This window comes from Populus euphratica, unplaced genomic scaffold (assembly GCF_000495115.2).
Source record: "Populus euphratica unplaced genomic scaffold, PopEup_1.0 scaffold111.1, whole genome shotgun sequence".
Taxonomy (NCBI): domain Eukaryota; kingdom Viridiplantae; phylum Streptophyta; class Magnoliopsida; order Malpighiales; family Salicaceae; genus Populus; species Populus euphratica.
In genome coordinates, this window is record NW_011499877.1 from 459,963 (window position 1) to 485,212 (window position 25,250).

The 25,250-nt window shown below is 30.7% G+C and overlaps 1 protein-coding gene and 1 long non-coding RNA gene across 3 annotated transcripts; both read right to left on the minus strand.

Moving 5' to 3' along the window:
- Positions 1-8,301: 8,301 nt before the first annotated feature.
- Positions 8,302-9,905, minus strand: LOC105128548 (uncharacterized). Its single transcript, XR_842879.1, has 3 exons — positions 9,075-9,905; positions 8,752-8,867; positions 8,302-8,656 (listed from the first exon to the last, which is right to left on the minus strand). It is a non-coding gene; the product is annotated as an uncharacterized LOC105128548 (long non-coding RNA).
- Positions 9,906-12,623: 2,718 nt separating this feature from the next.
- LOC105128547 (nephrocystin-3-like) lies at positions 12,624-16,451 on the minus strand. 2 transcript variants are annotated; one of them, XM_011030268.1, is made up of 3 exons: positions 16,117-16,451; positions 13,455-15,527; positions 12,624-13,146 (listed from the first exon to the last, which is right to left on the minus strand). In XM_011030268.1, exons 2-3 carry the CDS (start codon positions 15,479-15,481, stop codon positions 12,933-12,935), a joined length of 2,241 nt encoding a protein of 746 aa, XP_011028570.1. In that variant the 5' UTR covers positions 15,482-15,527; positions 16,117-16,451; the 3' UTR covers positions 12,624-12,932. The 2 variants fall into 2 exon arrangements, with proteins under 2 accessions (XP_011028570.1, XP_011028571.1); XM_011030269.1 differs by having other exon boundaries at positions 13,455-15,537.
- Between the last annotated feature and the right edge of the window lie 8,799 nt (positions 16,452-25,250).

A 25,250-nucleotide genomic window follows, 5' to 3' on the forward strand; every position in this document is an offset into this window, starting at 1 on the left:
ATTGTCTTAGTGAGAATGTCATCAAGTTGATCTTGAGATCAAACATGAGGAACTTTAATTATCTTTGCTTCTAGTTGTTCTTTAATAAAATGTCTGTCAATCTCCACATGCTTTGTTCAGTCATGTTGAACAGGATTGTAAGCTCTGTCACATGCAGCCTTGTTATCACAATATAATTTCATAGGAAATGTTGGTGAAATCTTAAGTTCCTACAATGAATTTTTAATCCATAACAGCTCACATACACCTTTAGTCATACCTTTGTACTCTACTTCTGCACTAGATCTAGTGACAACTCCATGTTTTTTACTTCACCATGTAACTAGATTCCCCCTAAAAAATATTAAGTATCCTGTTGTTGAATGCTTATTGTCAATTAATTCAGCCCAATCTGCATCTGTATAACCTTCAATATTTAATATATCTCCCTTAGTGAACATAATTCACTTACCTGGAGAAGACTTCAAATGTTGTAAGATATGTAGTACTGCCTTTATATGTTCTTTATTAGGAGAGTGTATAAATTGGCTAACAACACTAAATGAGTATGCTAAGTCGGGTCTTGTATTTGCAACATATATCAATCATCCTACCAGCCTCTGATATTGTTTTTTATTTACAGGAATCTGATTTGAAAGTGCACTCAACTTGACATTTTCAACAGCAGGTGTGTCACTTGATTTACATGTTAGTTTGCCAACTTCATTAAGCAAATCAATTATGTATTTTCATTGTGACAAGAGCATACCATGTCTAGATCTCAAGATCTCGATTCCTAGAAAGTACTTTAAAAATTTGAGATCTTTAATTTCAAATTCATGAGAGAGATAAGTTTACATGGCTTCCTTTTTAATAGAGTAATTTCCTATTACAATTATATCATCAACATATATAATCAATATTGTGAGCTTCCTTTCCTTATGCTTTATGAAGAGAGATGAACAGAACTACTTTGTTGATATCCAAATGAGTTTGTAAATCTATCAAATCAAGCTCTTGGTGATTGCTTTAAACCATACAATGATTTTTGCAATTTACAAACTTGTTTGCTTCATTTAACCTGTAATTAACATCCTGGAGGCAACTCCTTGTACACTTCTTCTTGGAGATTCCTGTGTAGGAATACATTCTTTACATCAAATTGATGTAGTGGCCAGTCAAAATTTGTAGCTAATGACAAAAGAATATGGATTGTGTTTATTTTAGTCACTAGTGCAAAAATTTCAACATAATCAATCTCGTAGTTTGACTAAATCCCTTAACCACAAGTCGTTCTTTAAACCTTTCAATATCACCATCAACTTTATATTTGACTAAAAAAAATCCTTCAACATCCCACAGGTTTCTTTCCTGTAGGTTAGTCAATCACCTCATATGTTGCATTTCTTTGGAGAGATTTCATTTCTTTATTCATTGTATTTTTCCATCTAGAATCCTTTATAGCTTCCTATACAATATTAGGAACAAGCATTGTAGACAATTGATTTGTAAATGATTCATATGCCTTTGATAACCTATGGTAAGATACATAATTATGTAGTGGGTATTTAGGAGTAGAAGTACGAATAAGTTCATAACTAACTCTAAGAATTCCTCTTATGATACGGTTAAGAAGTATTCAGAGTGGAGGTTCAGGATTTATCTATAATTCATCAGTTGACTCATAAGGAATGGAAGCATCAAGTGGAGAAAATTATTGTTGTGATACATTTAGTTCAACTATATTTGGATGATTATACTGTTAAAGCTCAAGTATTGTTGGTGGTTGAAGCTCAAGTGTTGTTGGCTCAATTGTTTCATCCATATGTTATGGTTCTACTAGTTCCTGTTCAGGTGGTTCAAGTTGTTAAAGTGTGACTTATGTTCTCAATTTGATGGCTAAGAGACTGCAATTTAAGACTTTCCTCCCCCTGATTTGTAGTTATTATTGCAGGAAAGTACATTTGGTGTTCATGAAATTATGCATCCATGGTGACAAAAAATTTATAAATTGGTGGATGGAAACACCGATACCCTTTCTGATAAAAACCATAACCAACAAAGACATATTAGAGAGTACATGGTTGAAGTTTATGATGGGTATGTTTTGGTACATGTACAAAAATAGTGCAACCAAAGACTTTTGAGGGCAAGTTTGGTGTGAGTGGTGAGGATAAACTTTGGTTTGATGTATCAAGTGGTGTATGGAAGTCTAAGCTGTGGGATGGAATATGGTTTATTATATACAAAGCAATTGTAAGTGATTCGCCCCAATAATGAAATGGCATATTAGCTTCAATTAGTGTGGCTCAAATCATTTCTAGGAGATGTCTATTTTTTATTTCTGCAATATCATTTTGTTGATGGGTATAGGGGCATGTAGTTTGATGGATTATGCCCTGACTATGTAAAAATTACTTCATCTCATGACTGATAAACTCCCCACCATTATCAATGCAAAGGACCTGAATTGAAGTTTTATATTAAGTAGCAACCATTGAATAAAATTGTTTAAAGAGTAAGCATACAACCTGCTGTGTTTTCATCAAATATACCTAAGTCATCCGACTATGATCATCAATAAAGGAGACAAACCAACATGATCTATTCAAAGTTGGAACTTTTACAGCCCCCATACAACAAAGTGTATAAGTGTAAATGGCAATGGACTTTTATTCAAACCTAGTGGAAAAAGAACATGGTGGCTCTTTACCAATTCATAGGTTTCAATATAAACAATGGTGGAGATGCGTTTAAAAATAATTTAGAAAAAAAATTAAATATCCAAATGAAATATGTCCAAATCACTTGTGTCACAACCAAATATTAGACGTCGATGTTGAATTAGTAACTAATAATAACTGAGCTAATGCACTTGTGCTAGATGATGTGAGATCAAGATAATAGAGCTTCCCCTTTTTAATACCACAACCAATCATCTTCCTTATCTTGATGTCCTTGAAAACATAATGATCAGGCTAAAAAATCATGACACAATTCAAAAAAGTTATAATTTATGAGATAGATATCAAATTGAAATTAAAGGAATGAACTATAAGAATAAAGTCTAAATTTACTTTATTTAAAGAAAATGAACCTTTTCCAACAATTGTGGCTTTAGTTCCATTTGTTGTAGACACAACATATTTCTTAAATGGTTTCAATTTAAAGACAGAGGAAGAAGTATCAAAGGACATATGATTAGTTGATCCAGAATTAATAATTCATGCATAATATCCAATAGGTATGGGATTATCAAACAGCTTACCTGGTGATTCTAAGAAGATGTGTAATGTAGTAGCATTAGTATTAGGTGAAGACATTTCAGCTATGATGGTGAAGACAGATGATGTTGCAAGTGCATTCTTGCTTTTACTTTTTGGAGCCTTAAAAGGATCCCACCATTCAGGATATCCAATCAAGTCATAGCAGCGGCTTTTAATGTGTTTAGTGTCTCCACGATGAGTATAGTATCTAGATGAGCCAAATTGTTTGTTTCCAATATCAAAGCTACGAGATGTCACCATGGAACTAGAGTAAGTTCGTCAGATAGGTGGTGTGTTTCGACGAGCTAACATGGTCATAGAATCAGAAGTAGTAAGGTCACTGATTAGAAGGATTTGACAATTTGCTTCATAATGAATATATATACATATATCGTTAATTTTTCAACTGCTGCTTTATACATAATAATATCTTCAGGATCCCTTATTTTGACTTTGTCACATTAATCAAGTTCTTGAAATATTTCAACTAGCTCTCCATAATATATAAAAAGAGAACAACCAGATTGACGAATAGAGAAGGCATGCTAATTAAGAGCAAAGATTTGTGTTTCATCTGATCAATCATAGAATGCTTTAGTAAGAGCATGTCAAATTTCATGAGCAGTACGTAGGCGAAGATACCTCTTTATAATCTTTAAGGTCATTAATGTGAGTAACTAGCCTTTAATTTTTTTTATTTTTGGCATACCACTTGAAGTAAGAAGAGTCTTTTGTATCAGGTTGAGGTGAATCACCAATAATATAGTCGAGTTTCTTATGACCAACAATTTGCATTTCGATGATTTGGGATCACGTGTCATAATCGATTTCGATGAGTATTATACCAGCATTGAAACTTGAGTTTTCAATTTTGACATATATAATAGGAGAGAATGATTTGGTAGTCATTGTATTGAGGGGTAATGTGATTCAATTGATTTGCAGGGATTTTTAGAAAATCTGCTTTGATACCATATAAATTGTGGAATCTATTTCACATTTTCATTCATACTTCTAAATACAAGAACAAAGGGCTTCTTTATAGTCTCTTGTACAAGTTTATCTCCTTAAGAATAGGAGATAAATATTATAAGTAATAGACATGGAATATATCCAAACAACTAAAAGTTCTAATCACAACTCTTTAATAGATCATTACAATCTGCTATAGTTTATATATTCATGCTACGTCGCATAGGGTGGGGGGCATGGGAAAATTTTTCTATATGTAAAATATATATATATATATATATATAAAGTTTCATGAAGTTATTTATTATTGTCGTTAAACTCGAAAATAAAATCTATTTAAAAAAATATCAAGATATTTTTTTCTATTAAAGTATCTCTTGTCTATTTTAGTACATGCAATGTTTTAAATGGAATCATTGTTTCTATTGAAAAATACATCCAGATAAATTTTATGATTGTTAAATCAAGTTTATAAAAAAATATAGAAAAAATATGTTCATATATTTTATGTGATTGAGAGCAAAAAAAATGTAAATGTGATAAAATTATTGTCAAAATCTATTTAAAAATCTCAATAAAAAAATGGATTTCAATCTAATTTTCATGAAAAATTATTATTATTATTATTATTATTATATAAAATATATAATAATTGAAAAAAATTATTAAAATTCAAATAACAATTTATAATAATATTTAAAAAATATATGAAAATTAAAAGGTAAGTGAATCGAGTACAAAATTATAATAGTATTTAAATAACCCATCCACTTGACCCTACTTTGTTTTTTTATTAACGGTCCAGAGAACATTTGTCTTTTATTTTTGTGAGAAAAAAAAAATGACAGGTGATAAGTTTTTTATTACAAACATAAAATACTTGCGTCCCCACGCACTTGAACTTGCATCGTCTATGGTGTATCGCATGCTAAAGCAATTAAAAAACATATTTAAGTGTTTTATTGTTTATACAAATACTAAAACACCATAAAAAACAAAAAATTGTTTTAGAGTAGTATTATAATAATATGGAAAATATGTATATATGTTGAAAATTAAGTAGTTATGTCATTATCAGTTTTGAATTCAATATTTTAAATTAGATAAAAAGATAAAATAATAAAAGTTAAGTTATTATTACTTTTGTAGCACAATTACTCATATCCAATAAATATAACAAGCCATTATATAAGAAAACATGAGAGGATCTCAATTCAAAAAATATTATTCAAATTGAGAGTAATTAAAAGTGATAAATCAACATATTTTATACATAACTCACTTTCCTTAAAGGCCCATAAATAAAAAAAATTAAGGATAAAGTGGGGATATAAAACTCTTAGACTTAATTACATGTTAAGCTCAAATATCGGTGGGTCTAATAAATATCAAACTCAACACCCTTAAATCCAATCATGTGCTAAACATAGATGTTTGTGGATTTAACAATACATCAGCCTCAACACTAATACGCTTAGCTACGCACTGAGTCCAAACACTCATGGGTTTGATAAAATAGCATATTCAACACCCTTAAATTAAATAATACACTAAACACAAACGTTTATGGATCTGGCAATACACTAGCCTCAACACCAGTAGATTTAGCTATGTGTTGAGACCTAATACTCATGAGTCTGGTAAGATATTAGACCCAATATCCTTAAGTTCATCTAAGTGCCAAGCCTAAACACCTATATGTCTAAAAAAATATCACACCTAACTCTATTAGGCTCATATAAGTGTGAAACTCAAGTACTCATGAGTCTAGTAAGACATTAGACTCAATATTTTTGAACTCAGCTACATGCTTCTATAAATACTTGTGAATCTGGAAAGATATCAAACTCAACTCTATTAGGCTCGACTGCACGTTAAGCCCAAAAACTTATCAGTTTGGCAAGATGACAAACTCAATTCTTTTATGTTTAACTATGCGCTAAGACCAACTATGTTTGGGCCTACATCATTGGGTTTAGAATCATTCTATATCAAAATATATAATTTATAGTTTTTATGAACCTCATGTTAGGTCTTGAGATTATTCTTAAAACATTTAATATGAGATGCTAAAAGCTTAGAGTAATTTTTTTTTATATTCGTATATGTAAGAGAATCTTCTACAAATTAAATATATTTCAATTGATATTAATATTATAAAAGAATTATTTTTAATATTAATATTATATACAAAATAAAATATAAAATTATTTTACAACTCTATTATTTATCTGACATCACTAATAACATAAAAAGGTATTTCTAATACCGTGTAAAAGATCAGCATTAATATTAATATAATGGATTTTTTATTTTATTTTTTGGTGATGGGGTTAGTCCTCTTAAGGTAATCATTATTTATCTTGTCTTGATGAACCAACAAAGAGCTTCCTTTTACCACAAACAAACTACACAACCAACGATAAAAGTTATCGTCCATAGATCTCCTTTCATCCATAGTTATCAGACCCGACCCGGTAGTTGACCCGGTAAACTAACCGGGTCACGGGTCTTGTGGGTTGACCCGGGTCAACCCGTATCAAGAACAAAAACACATTAATATGGTTTTTTTGACATAAAATATCACATTAATATATATGCTAGCATAATTAATAAAATAAATATCACATTAACATATAAAGTATCATAATTAATTAGCATCAATAGATTAGAATGTGCATTTATCTTCAAATAAACAAACATTTAACATAATTTAAAGATAAAAATAATAAAATAACAAGTTATTCTAGAGATATATAATTTAACATAATTAATATAAGGTGACAACATTCAAACTCTAGTTTGCATTAGAATCCATAAATCAACATTTTAACTCCATTTTGCATTAGAATCCATAAATCAACATCTTCCGCTGCATGAATGAGAAATAGTGAGCACAACTGTTTTACAGAGAAATAAGAGCTTACTGTGCTGGCTCTGGCTTACTCTCTCAAGTCTTAAGAATCATGAAAGACAAATAATTAGCATATACTTTCAGCCACAAAACATACTTAGAATAATTCATTTATGAAATTAAATGATAAAGAATTAATTAAGTCAATTAATCTACTGCCAACATTCACGTGCATTCATGTTTGAAAGCTAAGTTTATGATTTAAATAAAATAAATCAAATCAAAACAATGAAGAATTAAGTGCAAATAATAGGCAGTAATAATATTAGTTTAATAATCTTTCTCTGTAACAATTAACTCAATTTAACAGCTGTAATATTGTAAAAAGATGAAGAACCTGGCTTATAACAGTGAAATCTGGCTTCTCTTTTGTTTCGGGCAACTGGTGTAGATTGCAGCTTTTACAAGACAATGACAAGATCCAGTAACGAGAGGGGCTACAATATTAGAAGAAAATAACAAAGAAATCCGGCGGAGCGATCAATAAAAGATACAAATAGAAAAATATAATTTGATTGTTCGAACTGTAAAGAAAGAAATTAGGGTAAAAATTTAGCTTTTCTTTTACTTTCCCAGCTTTCCTGAGATAAGTTAGTATATATAGGCCGGGTCTCACCTGGGTCAGGCCGAGTCACCCGGGTTTGGCCGGTTTTTTCCTTGCACCGGTCTTTTGTATTGCCTGGACCGCTCTAGGTCTCGGGTTGATTGGGTCCCGGGTCAACCCGCCGGGCCGGGCCGGATTTAATAACACTGCTCTGAAGGCGCTGCTATAAAAAGCCAAAACCCACACTCCATCCACTTATGTTTGCTTATGTACTCCCGTTGTCAGCTCTGGAACACTATTTCTAGGTCCCGGGTCGATTGGGTCCCGGGTCAACCCACCGGGCCGGGCTGGGTTTAATAACACTGCTTTCATCTTGTCCAGTTCTTTGTCTTTGGAGTCCCAGACTGCAGGATAGCGAAGAGGAGGAGGCATATGTTACCTACACCTCATCGTGTTTTGACTGCCGAATGAACCGACTCTTATTTCTCATGAGTCATGTCTTGGAAATCCTCCTGTTGCAACACAGCTAATACCAACTGGCGTTGTGGTCACAAATGGACTCGATGAGAACTTGGATTATCTAGTGGAGGTTCCCCAAGACAAGATAAATAATGCAAGGAAGTATGTGTTCATGATTCTTGACAAATTACTTACACATTACCGGCTCAAAATAATTAACCAGTTTCAATAAGATTCAATGCCTCAGCATATCCACAATTACAAATGCTGGCTGATAGAAGCACTTGGAGAGATTCAATTAGAATCTTCAGCTTAATCATCTTCTAAACCCAAAGTAAATGGGAAAATAAGGCTTCAAAAGTAGCTGTAATGTACATTCAAGAAGTAATTGCCATTATAGTCCTCCAAAACTATGAGCTGGTGACAGTCGGTGTCTTCAAACTTCTGCGTACATGACCCTGCCCCTTCCAATTAATGACCATGGTGGATCCAAGAAACAACGTTTGCAGTCTTCTGCAGTTACTGAAGTTCAGAAAATATGATTGAAAAAGCAAAAAAGAAAGCAAGGATGACAGGACTAAGTGTAGGGGGTTGAATCATAAATGCCATGAATTTACCTGAATTTTCTGAAGTAATTTCTCTGCTATAATTTTCTGCTGTGCCCCACTCAAAGACTCCGACATGATAATTGCATTGACACAATAATAACTGTTGATGGAGAATCAGCTTTCACCTATATTCAAACACGAAAAACAAAAGGTTATAGTAATAGAAGTAGGACTTTTCAACACATGCAAAACAGAGCAGTCTTGCGGACATGAAAGTAGGCAAACCTGCCTAAAGCAGGGGAGGACGCGAGAGTGAGAGAAGAATGAATGAAAAGTGAGTGGAAGAAAAAAATGGGAAATCAATATCATAATACTGTACAAAAAAGTCATACCCAAACACGGCCATTTAAGCCAACTGCTATCTCAAAGGAGAGCTTCTTGCCAAGTGCCTCAAGAACTGGACATGTTGGTGAGCTCAGCATTATTTTCCAGGACTTGCCTTCACAACTCGAACATAAAGCAGAGCGCCCACCTGTTCCAAGAAGCATGAATCAAAGGAAACATTTAGAAGTAGTGCAATTTCAGTTCGAAGTGTTCGGCCACAGTTTTTTGTTCATTTATGAATGTTGGAAGAAAGAAATAATCAAGGCTGTGCACCTAGCCAGAAGGCAGACTGTTATGAAGTTGCAAAATATGGAATTTGTTGTGTTGAATTCTTAAATTGGATCCCATCCACAGAATGAATGAGATTTTTGTAGTGATTAGGGGACTTCTTGTAAAATTGGCACAATACATTTGACAGAGCAAATTAAGATTTGCTATAAAATCTCTTGAGATTGGAAACTAAAATGAATAAATAACAGCAGCGGCAGCGGTGGGAAGGATACGAGACCTTCCAAAATAAACTGAAGTGACTATCTAATGTTTCTCCTTACTCTAGAAAGGTTGGTTTTTTGTTCATCACCGCGTCAAATTATTTATCTTTCATAAGCAGTTAGTTAACATCTCTTCTTGTTTCCAGGCAAACTAATCTGATATGAATTCGACAATTTGGTGGAAAACAAAAGGTGAAAGCTTATTCCTAAGATGTCAGTTAAGAACTTTCCTTGGAATCTTGAAGGTAAGCCATGCATAATGTCTTTGGGTGTAACCTCGTAAGTAGCAGAAGAACACTTGTTGAAAGTAATGAGCCAATACTTGTTCAATGGCAAGCTGTATGGATGATATTGGAAGGGAAGGAAGCGGGCATTGATTGAGTGATTGAGATTTGAAATAATTATGCAGATACCAACTCATTGATTTTTTACCCGGAAACAAATGGAGTAAGTTTCTGTTGCGGCTATCTGATGTTTCCTATTACTCCAGATTGGTTGTTTTTGCTCATTAAAATGCTGTCAAATTATTTATCTCTTACAAGTAATTAACATGTCTCATCATCTCCACGCAAGCTTAGCTGGGATGAATTGGATGATTTGCTGGTAAAAAAAGTTGAAAAGCCTTTTCATGATGTGATCATTTAAGAGCTTTTCCTGAAAACTTGAAAGCAAGTTGTTAATTGTTTTTACTTGAAATCTTGGAAATCGAGCTGAGGTAGGATGTCAAGATCAGGCAGCACATACATTTGTTTCAAAAGAATGGAGTGAGGGGAATGTTGGAAACTCTTGACGTTATTGCATGACAGGGGAGTCATCACGTATAGATTCAACAACTCGACGTTCATGTTGGGTCAGTTGGAGAGTATCCGATGATACATCCCCTCCTCTACGGCGTTCGAGTTTTGAGAAAAATATGTGCCGATGTCCTGTATGAGAAATCGTACTGCCTCTGATTTCCTTGCCGACTTGTATTGGATAACTACAAAGATCAATTTTCTTATGCGGGACACTGCCAACAAAAGATAAAAATAGATTACGAAATTGGAACTACTCGGGCCAATCCCTACCGACTTGCACCTTCTCTTGTCGCCGAGGCCAGAAGGGAACAAAAAAAATATGGAGCCGCCTGTGAAATGGCCGAGAGATGGTCAAGATGTAATATGCAGGACCGTGAACTTTATATTTTGATATTTCTTGTTGAATAATGGTTTTTGTAGTGGATGTAATATGCAGGACCTTCGGAGTTCAGACAACTCTTGTGCGGTGCCCACCATTATCAAACCTCGGGAGAAGTAACAAAACTTCTGGCTCATCTGCTTACATCCATGAGAGACCTGTCCTCTTTGTAAGCACAAGCTGTTTTATTCTCTCAATGGGCTTCGTGCTAGCACATCAATAGTCAAATTACATCAATTAATTCCAAGCCATTGCTGCTTCGGACAGTGATATGTTTTTTGGGAAGAGATCTATGGTTAAAGGACAAACCGAATTAAAAGATTTAAAGATGACGGGCTACGGGAAAAAGAAAAGAAATGCTTTAACTAGGCATGAAAAGCTTTTTTCTTCTTTTTTTATTTAATGAAGACCGTATAGACTAGCTACGGTGCACGTCATTCATCCCGAGATTAGACTATTTTTTGTGTTAAAAAATATATATAGGAATTGAAATGAAATTAAAAAAAAAAACATAAAAACCTAATCATGATAAATCTATATCAATGTTAATTAAAATTAAACCAAATATAAGATAACTTACTAAATTTACATTTCAAATTTCAAATGATGTAATTAAAATAACTTAAATAACTTGATAAAAAATTATAAAAATTATAAAAAAATTTAAAAATATATTAATTTTTTATACTCGTAATCCTTAATAATTAAATCAAAATTTAAAAAAAATATCAAAATTTAATTTTTAATCAATTAATTATAAAAAAAAACTTTTACAAAGTAATAATTCAAAAAAAAATTCAAGGTCCCACTTTATTATTATAATGAATAGTGGATTGTATGAGGCAGAGGAAAATCTTTTTTTTTTTTTTTATTGGAATTTAAAGTTTGATGCTCGAATCCAAGCCTGGCCATGTATTGGAATTTACAGTTTGATGCTCGAATCCAAGCCTGGCCATGCCGGTATGCTCTGTCATAAAATAATCCTCAATCCAAATGGTTGGGCTACCAAATTTCTATCTAATACCTAAAATAAAGGTACAAATTAACGAACACCGCAATCTGTCACTGCTCTAAATTCTCGTCACCAATGTTGGCTAAATTTACCTTTTTTTAGCCAACGTGCAGCACCACAAGTCATCGCTATTTCCTCCCAGACTTTCGTATCAACCACTTCAACAACACACAGCTCTTTGAAAATGGAGAGTGACATAACAAATCTACTCAAACAACCTTCATAAAAGCTCCTATATCTTTTCCCTGGGTACAAAATTAGCTTCTGGAGTTTAGACTGCTAGTAAATTTGAAGACTTGGGACATGAACGTTAGGCAATATGGTTGCACGCATGAATTCTTTCAGATAGGTAGGCCACCAGTTGTATGAGCTAGGTGGAAACAACCTCAAACCACCCCCTTGTCCCTTCGCCCTTCTTTAGAGATAACCTCAAGCTACCTTGAAGCATGCAGTCAAAGCTGCCATGGCTAGGCAAAGAAAAGATACCAGGAGGAGATTAATTGCCCTAGCGGTCCTTGAAAAACATTTAGGAATAGAGTTACTGATTTAGCTTTCCATCCGAAGCCACTTCACTTGTTATTTGAATTATTGGAAAGCATTTGGGACCCCCACGATCATAGATAATGGAAACTAAAATCAGTTCTTCATACACAACTTGCAGAGAGGCCCTCGTCTATTAAATTGCCATCAAACCCTAGAATATCAGTAAGCAGGTGGCATCATGATTGGTCCCCTACTGAATAACAAAAAGAAAATATTAGATTAGAGCAAAGGATCCAACTTTCCTTGATGGGGATGGATGACATGCTACGAGTAAGATTAAGAATACTATCAGAAGCAACTACTCTTATACCAAATGATGGCATTCTATTATCAAATGATAAATATCCAATCATAAAATTCTTGGATTACAAATGAATCCATAGTTTCTTGATCATTATGCGGGAGAAACACTAATATCACCAATGATTTACAGCAGTAAGATACACAAAAAATAAACTTCAATAAATATGAAAATGAAAATCAATATGACAACCAAACCCATGCCTGCAGTTGTTTTCGGATAAGAATCTATGAGAACACCAACCACCTATTCCTTCTTTTCTTTTGATTTCTTTTCTTCTTAAATTAACTCCTATAATACATTCTGTTCAGTTTGAATAAATACAGCTATACATGTAACATCTTTATGATACCGTAATGCTATCTTTGTTTATGTCATGAGAGTTGCCATCAAGGAGGTTCTCCAGTGATCTAGCTTTTCTGCTCCGAACTCTTCCCGCTTCTTTCAACAACTCAGCCAACCTTTTTTTCTCATCAACAACATCGGGATTTGCTGTCCCAAGCTTTTCCTCTCTCATCTCAACTACATACTCTAAGATTTCAATTGCATCATCCAACCTGTGATAATACGTTACAGAGCACCTCAGCTCAGCTTCAATTCAAATTTGTCATGCAGAGGAAAAATGCATATGCACACATCCATAAAATCAGCCAAACACATCCAAGATTTACAACTTTAGTATTTTATTTGGTACAAAGTACCGAGTGAAGGAAAACAACCACAGCCATTGGGTAACCATACCACCGAACATCACTTTGTGAGATGAGCAACATAAACACTCAAACAATGTTAAGCAAAATGATAATAAACTTTTGACATACGCATATGAGGATAAAAGACACAAGAAGTGATAAAGGGTGCTCACCTGCCCATTGCATCGTAAGTGCCAGCAAGATTGCTATATACACCAAGAGTGTCAGGGTGATATGGTCCACACTCTTGTTCTAAAATAATCTTGGCTTCCTCAAACAATTCTGCTGCCTCATTAATAGCATAGCGCTGAACACAGGAGAGACCCATTTGGTTAAGAGCAATGCCAAAGAAGGCAGATTTCTTCTCTCCACTTGCACGGAGCTTAGAAATTGCATTTTTGAAGGAGTTGTAAGATTCAGAATAATTTCCCATCATGTAGTACATGACCCCCATTTGGGCTTCGATTCCAGAAATAGTGCTTTGCTGACCAGGGGCATCATTATATATCTTTAATGCCTTTCCAAGCAACTTGATTGCCTGATCAAGCTCATTCATTGATTCATAGATAGCAGAAACATCACTGAGACCACTAGCGATCTCCTCTGGAGGGATCCCTGGAACAGGCTTTTCATAAATCCTAAGGGCATTCTCGCAATACGATTTAGAGTCCCTCAACTTCCCAGTTTTGTTATATAAATCAGCCAAACGAACAAACACTGAAGCAACAGATGGATGATTCTCTCCTTTCATTGTCTTAAAAGCTGCGAGTGCTTTTTGATAAGCAAAAACAGCCTCATCATACCTAGACAAAGATAAGTACGCATCTCCAATGCCACAATCAATAGAGGCCACCTCAGATTCCTGGCCATTTGCCACCATGGCCATACTTGCTAACACAAGATGCTCAAGAGCAGCCTCATGATCTCCCTTTGTTTCACATATAAGACCCATAAGCCGTCGATCTGCTGCCTCTTCAAGAGAAGCAGGAGAACCATTCTCTCTATGAATGTCTAGAGCCATCTGACAAACCATCTGAGCATCATCAAACTGCAATGCTTGAACATGGGCCTCAGCCAAATATCTACAAGTCTCACCGACTCTAGGGTCAGTTTCTCCCAGAACTTTTTTCTGCACCTCCAATCCTGTTGAGTAGCAATTTGTTGAATTCTCAACCTGGCCCAGCATCGCATAAGTATCACCCAACTGCATGTAACCAGCAAACTTGGCAAGGGCATGCTCTTGGCCTTCCTCAGGCACCGGAATCTCAATTGAATGCTCAAGGATGGGAATGGCCTCTCTGTACTGACCTATGCTGCAGTGTATTGCTGCTGTGACATGCAAACACATTACCAGTTCTAAACTGGATTTACCATTTGCACATATTTCAAATGATTTTGATGCTCGAAGAGCTAATTCAAGAGCTTTCTGAGGATTATCCCCCGAAGCAACCAAATCCCTTGCTTGCTTTAGCAAAAACCGGCCAAGATCTGGATTATCTAAACCCGATTCATCCTTCGTTCCATTCAGTAACTTCACTCCACCAGGAGGAGAATCCCTCCGTTTCTTCATTAATCTGTTCCCTACATTTCCTTTTTTCAAATTCTTATCATTCCTTTTATCAATAGGAGGTTTCTCTGGAGGACTTTTTCCCTTAAGACTCAACTTTGATGATGCTTCAGATTCCAATTGCTTCTTGGAGGAGCTAGAAGAAGCAGACTTGGTGCTTGCAGATTTGATCTTTTCCAATTTCCCTGACTTCTTGCTCCCTGATGAACTTCCCTTCTTAGAAGAAGAGTTGCTACGAGTGTCATGCTCAGGCTTATCCACCTCTTCCTCTTCCATTATCTCAACCTCTCTCATCTCTCCCCCTACCAGATGGCACAACTCTGAATCAATCCTAGACTCTTCACCATCAGATGCAAAGCTATGCCTAGAGGGGGACTGATCAGAACTCTGCATATCACATACATTCTCATAAAGCTGCTCAATGGAGGTGTCAACCACCCCGTCAACAGCCACACCATGAACATCAACTGCATCAACAGGAGGATCTAGGCCAGCACTGTGAAGGCCGTGGGGGCTCGATGCACTCCTAGGGGACTTATTAGGCACAGAATTTTCCTTCATCGGCACTGAATTTCCGTTCATTTCATTCACTATCGCTTCCTCGTTAATTCCATCCATAACAATTCCAGGCATATTTATTCACCCAAGTCCACGAAAACACCGAGTTCCAATATATCAACTGCAAGAAATTTTTCATAAAAAAGATGAAGGCGAGCTATATATACAATTGGTACTTTAGATCCAAACAAGATAATCATATCTTTATGCAAGCCATCTAATTATAAACAAACTGAACCAACCAATACACATGTAGCTAATATATGAAAACAAAGTCAACTAAAACCAAAGCAAAACATGATAACATCAAAAGCTCAATTCTTTAACTTCTGGGTCAAACAGAACATCTAAATTTCCATGCTTGCAACAACCAATTCTTTAAGTTCTGGGTCAAACAGCCCATCTAAATTTCCATGCTTGCAACAACCAAAAATAAATAAAAATTAACGTTCCTTAATTAGATTTTTTCAAGAATGTTTCCAAAATTCAATAAAATGAACCCTTATAATATAAAGTTCATCAATAACAAAAAAAAAAATCAATACAAAACAACACAAACCCACAAATTATATAAATGACAAAACAAAAATTCATTGAACAAAAAAGACAACTTTAATTTTTTTTTACCTCTCAAACTTACCCGGCAACAGACAGAACATAAATGCCAAGAAAAAAGAAAAGAAGGCAAAATTAATTAATAAACTCAGTACCTTAAGAACCAGTCATGAAAGAAGATTCCGAGGTGATATGTTATCTGGGTTTTAAACAGGAGATATCGATTCAATGCTCGAGCTAAGCCAAGATAAAAAGAAAGAAAAAATCTTTAATTTAGTTTTTGTATCCCGTCTCTCTCTGTGTCTCTCTCTCTCTGTGTGTATATATAAAAGGAAGAAATTAGGCAGATGAAAAAAAAATAACACAAGGACAAAATGGGAACTTGCAGAGCTTAGCTGGTTAGAGATGAAAATGGGAGTTCACCAAAGATAAATAAATGAATAAATAACAATATTCCTGCAGAGGTGGAATGTCAGAGTCAGCGAGTGAAAGGATAAAGAAGGGGACTTTTCTCCCACCCTATAGTCAGACCTAAATAGCGCGGGAGGCCTGCAACTGCCGATCTGCTTTCTGTCTGTTTTTCCCTGTTTAATGGGATCTTGACACGTGGCAGTTGTTTCATGTTAATGATGAGGTGGAACGACAGTTGTGACCTTGTTCGAATGATGAATTGGTGTCCTTGGAAGTAATTAAGAGTTTCTGACTTTGGGTAGAATTAACTTGTGAAGATAGTTAGGGGGTCATGCTCATGAGCCATACTTGCCCTCTTTCATCCTTGAGAACTAAGGTGGTAAGGTCAAATGTGTGTGTCACTTTTTAATCATTAAGTATTATTCAATAATATGTGCATTTTTCATTGTTAAAGGCTCTAATCTTCAACCTTTGACATATTATTATGGATGAGATATGTAGAATTTTATGTTTTTTTTAATTTGATCTCCAAATATTTTTTTAACAATTTAATTCTAATTAAAAATAAATTGATTTTGATTTTACATAAAAAAAAAATAGGATTGAAAAAAAAAGAATGAAATGAAAAGAACATCAAATATGTTATAAATTTCATAAAACATCCATTTTGATCCTTAAATTTAAAAAATCACGTAAATTATATAATTTCAATATCTTAATATCTTTCTAATTCAATTTTAATATAAAAAATTATTTTTATAAATTTTTAGTACTCAGTTGATAGAAAAGAGAGAGGTTGTCAAATTCCCATGGCAAAAGAAAAAAATGTCATTGATATCGATTTAGACCATCAAAATAGATGATATTTGTGTCAAATGTTTTATTTGATAAGGAGAGTTCATATTAGGTTTTTTTTTTACCTTTAATGTTTCTAAAAAAAATAGATTTGAGTTCAGGTTGATTTTTTTATTCAAGTTAATTTTGGTTTTTATAGTAATTTTTTAAGGCTATGAATAGATTTATTACACTATCTACGATGTTTTATAAATGTTTTGGATCAAATAAGTTTAAAAAAGAGTTTTGGTTAAAAAACTCAAGCCCTAATTTTTTTTGTTGCAATAATGTCTGAAATCTAGCAAATCAGACAACACGTTATTTATCTTATTTTTTTCAAAAGAATTTGGGACAACATGTCATTTGTTCCATTTGCAAACAAAAAAAAAATAAAGGCTCAATTGTGTTGGCCTAATCTGTCTGAGCCTTGATATCTATAATATTTTTTTAATTTTTTTATAATTTTTTTATCTTTTATATATATAAAAAATTATTTTTTAAAATAAAAAATTATTTTCAAATAATATTTTTAATATGTGTAGTCTTGCATAATGTTTTTTTCTCCTTTTATTTTATTTGATCAATTTAATTTGTATCTCCATTTCTATTATCTTTTTTTAAATAAAATTTATTTTAAAAAATAAATTTAGAAAACAAAACTAGGTATATATCTCGTCTTTCAAGATTAAATATCTTGATTTACATCTATTTTTTGATTTTTCAAGTTTTATTTTTAGATATCGTTAATTACTTTTTATTTATTTATTCACAAATATATTTTTTGATTTATTTAATTATATGTATATAAAAAAATATTTTATTTGAACTTGACTTTTTTTAAACAATAAAAATGAGTTGAAAAGATCTACATATATAATTTTTTTATAAAAAAATAAAAATTAACCCATAATAAAACATGAGTCACATAACTAATTTAACATCATCATCATACTCTTTAAGTTTTGTCAATAAATTTATAACTCTTCTATATTTTAAAAATAATTGTTTGTTAAAGTATTTTTTATTTGGAAATTTATTAAAATAATATTTATTTATTTATTAAAAATTATTTTTAATATTAGTATATCAAAACAATCTAAAAATATTTAAAAAATAATTCAAAACAAAAAATAAAAAAATATTAAAAATATTTTTAAAACATAAAAATGAACAAACTCTTGGCTCAATTAGTATCATCATTTCTTTTCTTTAAAAGAAAATTGAATTAAAAACATGATTGAGTGTTATGATGATTATAAAAAAGGAGAATATATTTTGTTATGATATGATTGACCAAAAAAATCATTTGTTTTAAATATATATTTAGAATTGTTATTGTCATATTTTTTTCAGTCCAATCTAGTCGAAGAAAGCAACAAAGAAATTAGTTAGAATTTCACGAAACATATATTCCCCATCCTCTAACTTAATTAGTAGTTGGTGGGAGATATTCTCCAATGGTATGAGACTATAATATATAGGTTTAAAGTGAGAGATAAACAAGTGGTCATGAAGCAAGTTCATGTATTATTCAACTATGTTCTTGTCGGTGGATGAATTGAGAGAATCATTTTAACTATAAAAGCTTGTGTGTGCGTAAGAACTAATAAAAAACCTAAGTCATTTCCACTTCCTAGTAATTCAGCGGTCACTAAGATACTTGCATTATTTATTTGAACATTTACAGGAAGTGTACACTTTGCATAAGAAGTGTTAAATCCCAAGTCATTATTTATTTGAACATTTTTATTTGGAAAAAAATATTTTTAACATTCTATAATTTGAAAATATATAAAAAAATTATTTAAAAAAAAACACGATTTCTGAAACCGCATTGCTAAATACTGTTATTATAATGAAGTGATTATTGCCATGCATGATTGCGAATTTGTGATTGGTACAAGATTCTGTGGTGGGCAATATTTGATTTTATATACATAAAATAAGTGGTAGGAATATGAGCATTTTACACATAAAATATTTGGATTGTAACTCCCAATTATGGTGCATGAAATGGCCAAACAGAGAGTTCATGGAGAGCATCAAGAAGGGGCACTTTAATTAATGCAATCACTTGGGGGATTTTAGGAACGAATTGTGGCCTACCTTTTGATAAATTATTGGGCATACATGAGTTATTTTTGCAATGATCTAGGCTGGATTGATGTGGTATCCAATGATTTTGGCATCTTTTAGGCAGATAACATTACTATATATTATAGGTTTTTTTTTTTTTTTAAGGGGGTCGGTCCGCACGTAGGCTCCCTTTCTACAGTGGCCGAAGCCACCCAAGCATTTTATTATGACCACATGCAATGGACCGGTACCTTACCTTTCCCAAAGAAATTCGCTTCGGGGAAATAAATAAACATAGCCCCATCATATGGGTAGATGGGGTTTTTAAATTCCCTTTAATTTATTTTTTTATATTTTATTTGGCACCAAATTTATTGATTTTTTTCAGAAAAAAATTGTTTTACTTTAGGGTTAAATGTTTTTTAGTCTTTTTCTTTCCTCCGTTTCAATATTATTACTCTTTAGAATCATTTTAAGAATTTATGCAGTGAGTATATGAGGTCATGACCTAGTGGGGAAAGATTTTTTTTTTCCTGTATTCAAGTTTAATTTTTTTTATATATGTATATTATTACTTTATCGTTAGATTTACAGAATATCCAATGAATTCAAGAATTATTTATAATAGATGTAAATTAACTTGGATAATTCAGATTATTAAAAAATAAAAGTACAGTGAGAAGTTTTTCTTCATGAAATTGACCAAAAAGATCATACATAATTATATTTATAATTCTTGAAACCTCTTCGTAATGTCTCACTAGTTTTTCTCTCCATGATACTTTGGAACGGTTTTAAAATCAAATTTTGTTCAGTTCTATTACAAATAAAATAGACATTTATAGGAAACCATTTAAATTCTTAAAAAGAAATAAATTTTATCACATGAAAATTGTTGTTTTTTTATTAATGTAATTTTTTTACAAGAAATATAACTTTTTTTTATTAGCATGTTTTTTTAATAAAAAAAATAATGTCCATAAAATAAATATTCATAAATATTTTCAAGAAAAAAATTTATATCTTCAATAAAAATTTCCTTTCCTTGTTAATTAATTTTTATTTAATAAAAACATGTTTTTCTATAAGAATCATTACTTTCTTTTTTTAAACAACTATCATGGTATAAAAATATATCTTCAATAAAAAAGAAAAAAAAAATCATAGCTTGATAGTCTGTATGTAATAGAAGTAAAAAGATAAAAGAATAATTCATCTGAAAAATGATATCAAAATTAAATTTTTATCTAAACTTATAGACTCTAAGTATCAAAATATGTTGAAACTAGCATGTGTTTGTATAGAATCTTACACTTTATAATACTACATCAAAATAAAGTTTTTATTAAATAATAATTTAAAAAGCATGGAAAAAATAATATTTGTCACCTACTATTCATTAAAAAACAAATCAAGATTGCCTTATAAATTTTATTATTTAGTTCTTTTTTGGTTTTTCTTATTATACTTTTACACGCCTAGATTGATGGCCAATTAAAAGCTCATTTACTGAGGAAGGACAAGATTCTAAGATAGGAAACTAAAATAAAAAACATGATAAAAAGATATGGTTTTGCTAAAATTATGGCTAAATATATACTTTAGTCCTTTATCTTTTTAGATTATAAGATTTCAATCCCTAATGATTTATAAAAAGTAGTTTTGATCTTAAACTTTATTTTTTTTATTTTTTAGTCTTTAATTTAAAAATTGAGAAAAAGTAGCTGGATTTTAATGATAAAGAAAGAAAATCTCGATTGACACCTACTTCAACCACAAAAAACAAGTAACTTTTGTTTTAATGAGTTACTTTTAATTAGTAAAGTTTAAATAAGGTGTTGTTTTTTCTTTAAACTTGTCTAAAATAATGGACCCTAACTTGTCTAACATTGTCTAGGATTTTATTAAAAAAATATTGGGGCAAACATGTTATCATTCTCAAATACATTTAAAAAAATGAGGACTCCTATGTGCGGCCTTGCTAAACGGGCCAAGCCTACTGGCACTTAACCTTTTTTTTTTTATAATTTTCTCTTTTTAAAAAAATCATGCTTTTTTATGTGATTTCTTAAATAATTTTTTAAATTATATTTCAATTAATACTCTTTTTTATTTTTTATTTTTTTTGTTTAGCCTTTCTAAATAGTGGTTTTTTAATTATTTTGTAAGTATTTAGTTTTTAAAGAGGTTATTCTAATTCATTTATATTTTTTTATGTTTTATTTAATTAAAATTTATTTTAAAAAATATTTATTTTTGAATAACATTTTTAGTAAGTACAATCTTACAGGATATTCAATTTTATATGTGTGTTTGTTTGCACTATTATTTGTTAAAATAAAAAATTAATTTATTAAACATAACCATTGAATATAATTGAGTAAATAATCTATGTTGTGATATAGAATATCTTGATCTACATTTATTCCTTGACTTTTTAAGAAACATATCTCATTATCATTAATGTACTTTTTTATTTATTTATTAACATTGATGATTCTTAATTTATTTAATTAAATATGTGTATAAAATTTTTGACTTATATTTAATATTTTTATGTAAAAAAATCATGTTGAAAAGCCTGCTTATTTGCTTTTTTTTAAGAAAAAACATTATTCAACTCATGACAAAGCGTTGGCCAAATAGTTAGTAAAATAGTCTAAAACTTGTGGCATTTTTATTGTAAAGAACACATTTTCATTGTAAAGTATCAAAATATGTTGAAACTAGCGTGTGTTTGTATATAATTTTACACTTTGTAATACTACATCAAAATAAAGTTTCCATTAAATAATAATTTAAAAGACATGGAAAAAATAATATTTATCAGGCTATTATTCATACAAAAACAAATTATTATAGATTGCCTTCTAATTTGTTTATTTAGTCCTTTGGTTTTTCTTATTACTTTTTTATGGGCCTAAATTGATAACAATTAAAGCTCATTCATTAAGGAAGTATAAGATTCTAAGATAGGAAACTAAAATGAAAACCATGACAAAAAGAGATGGTTTTGCTAAAATTATGGCTAAATGTATACTTTAGTCCTCTATCTTTTTAGATTATAAGATTTCAATCTTTAATGATTTATAAAATTAATTTTTGTCTCAAACTTTATTTTTTTAAATTTTTTAATTCATAATTTAAGATATGAGAGAGAATAGCTAGATTTTAGTGATAAAGAAAGAAAATCTCGATTAATATTGACTCTAACCACAAAAACAAGTTACTTTTGTTTTAATGGGTTACTTTTAATGGGTAAAGCTTAGATATGATGGTGTTTTTTCTTTAAACTTGTCCAAAATAGTGCACCTTAACTTGTTCTAGAATTTTGTTAAAAAATATTGGACAAATTACATATCATCTTTCTTAATTACATTTAAAAAAATTAAAGCTCACACGGAGAGCCTTCCTAAATGGGCCAGGACTAGTGGCATTTAGCCTCTTTTTTTCTTTTTGTTTTGTAATTTTTTTATAAAAAAATTCATGCTTTTTTATGTGTTTTTTAAATAATTTTTTAAATTATATTTCAATTAATACTCTTTTTAATTTTTAACTTTTTGTGTTTAGCATTTTTCTAAATAGTAAGTATTTAGTTTTTAAAGAGGTTATTCTAATTCATTTATAATTTTTTATGTTTTATTTAATTGAAATTTATTTTTAAAAATATTTATTTTTGTATAGCATTTTTAATAAGTACAATCTTACGAGATATTCTTTTCCTTTCGATTTTACTCAATCAATTTTATGTGTATATTTATTTCTACTATTATTTGTTAAAATAAAAAAATAATTTATTAAATATAACCATTGAACCCAATTGAATAAATGATCTATGTTGTGATATAGAATATCTTAACCCACATTTGTTTCTTGATTTTTTGAGAAACATATTTCATTATCATGAATGTTTTTTTTTAATTAACATGGATGATTCTTAATTTATTTAATTAGATGTTTGCATAAATTTTTTGACTTATATTTAATATTTTTATGTAAAAAAACATGTTGAAAAGCCTGCTTATTTGATTTTTTTTGTTTAAAAAAATATTATTTAACTCGCACTGGAGCGTTGGTTAAATAACTAGTAAAACAATCTAAAGCATGTAACATTTTTATTGTAGAGAACACATTATTTTGCATTATTCACAGTCATATATTACTATTCATTTATTGTATGTTTTTCCTTTTTTCTTTAGCCGTCAAACTTTTATTTTTGATAGTTTGACTCTAAATTGAAAGTTAATTGCTTATAATTTTTTAGGCAAAGGCAACATTGAACGAAGAAGAATTTAAATGAAAAAGGCAGCTAAAATGGGTGATGTGTACAAATTTTTTATTAAAAAATACATTTTAATCCTTAAACGTTACAAATAATATATTTTAGGTTTCTTTGAATGTCTAATATTCAATTTTGATCCAAAAATTCAATTTTTTTTTTATGTTTGAGTCCCTAGTTAGAGAGAAGAGAGACAACAACTTACTAGATTTCAGCATTAGAAAAAGAAAATTGGCATTCACAATGATTTCAGCCATCAAACTTATATATATCTAGGTACCAATAAGTTGTATTTAATGAGAGGGCAGCCACTTAGGTGTTTTTAAACGTTAAAATGCCTAGAAAACCATATTTATGCTTGGAAAGAGTTTTTATTTCAAGTTCATTTCATGTTTTTTAGTTGTTTTATAGGTTTTTATGGACATTTATAGGTTTATCAAGGTGTTTAAAGTTTTTTAGGTGTTTTAAGTAAAAAAAAGTTAAAATATGAGTTTTTAAGCCAAGAACCCCAAATTTCCAGTCACTAAATTTGCGTAATTCCAAACGACACGTCATGTATTTTATTTAAGAGGCGGGCAAGTTTAACTGCCTGCGCACAAGCCCTTTCTTGATGGGGTAGGCGCCTCGCTTAGCTTACTAGGCCCAATAATGTTTGACCTATTTTTTTTTGTTTTAATTAATACCTTTTTACATGTATTTTTAAAATTTATATTTTAATTAATACTCATTTTCTGTGATTTTTTTGGCTTATTTAACTTTTTTAAGTAGCAATTATTTTGTAATTATGTTGTATGTACTTTAGTTTTTAAGAGATTAGTATGATTCATCTATAACTTCTTCGTTTTTTACATTTTATATAGATTAAATTTATTTTAAAAAATAAAAAATATTTATTTTTGGATAATATTTATAATATATGCAGCCATGCATAGTATTATTTTCTTTTATTTTATTCACTTAATTTCATGTGTATGTCAATTTCTATTATCTTTTTATTTAATAAAAACATAATTTTAATAAACTAATTCATTAAATACAACGAAGAAAAATGGTTTGTGTTGTAAGATTAAATATTTTGATTTATATTTATCTATCAATTTTTCTAATTTTATTCTTATTTATTATTAATGATTTTTTTCATTTATTATCGGTTTTTCCAAAAACTAAAAGGAGTGGTACTTTTATTGTATACCACCAATTCACACAACATTATTTATTGTAATAATGTTTTTTTTTTCCTTTGTTTTTTTAACCTATATCTTTTCCTCTAATTTAATCCTTTAAAATTTAGTTTATGTGAAATTGAACTTCATGATTTGTTGTTGTTTTATTTATAATTAGTTATTTAATCTCATGACTTGTGTTGCGGGTTTGGCGGCTAAACCTGATTATCTTGAGTTTTTTCTCATTTTTTAATTGGTATTTTTTTTCAATTTATTCTTTTAACATTGAATTAATTAAGAATTAGACTTTATATTTTGTTCTGGTTTGCTTTCTAAAAGGTTATTCTGATCTCATGACCTAAGTTACTGATTTTACAAGTTAACACAGGTAAGCTCAGATCATTTTATTTGTCTCTTTTTTATATTGATTTTTTAAAAAAATTTCATCACTAAACAATGGGGTTTTTTTTTTTTGCAATTAAGTTTTATAATTTATTTCGATTTATTTATTTATGAAGTTATCCTA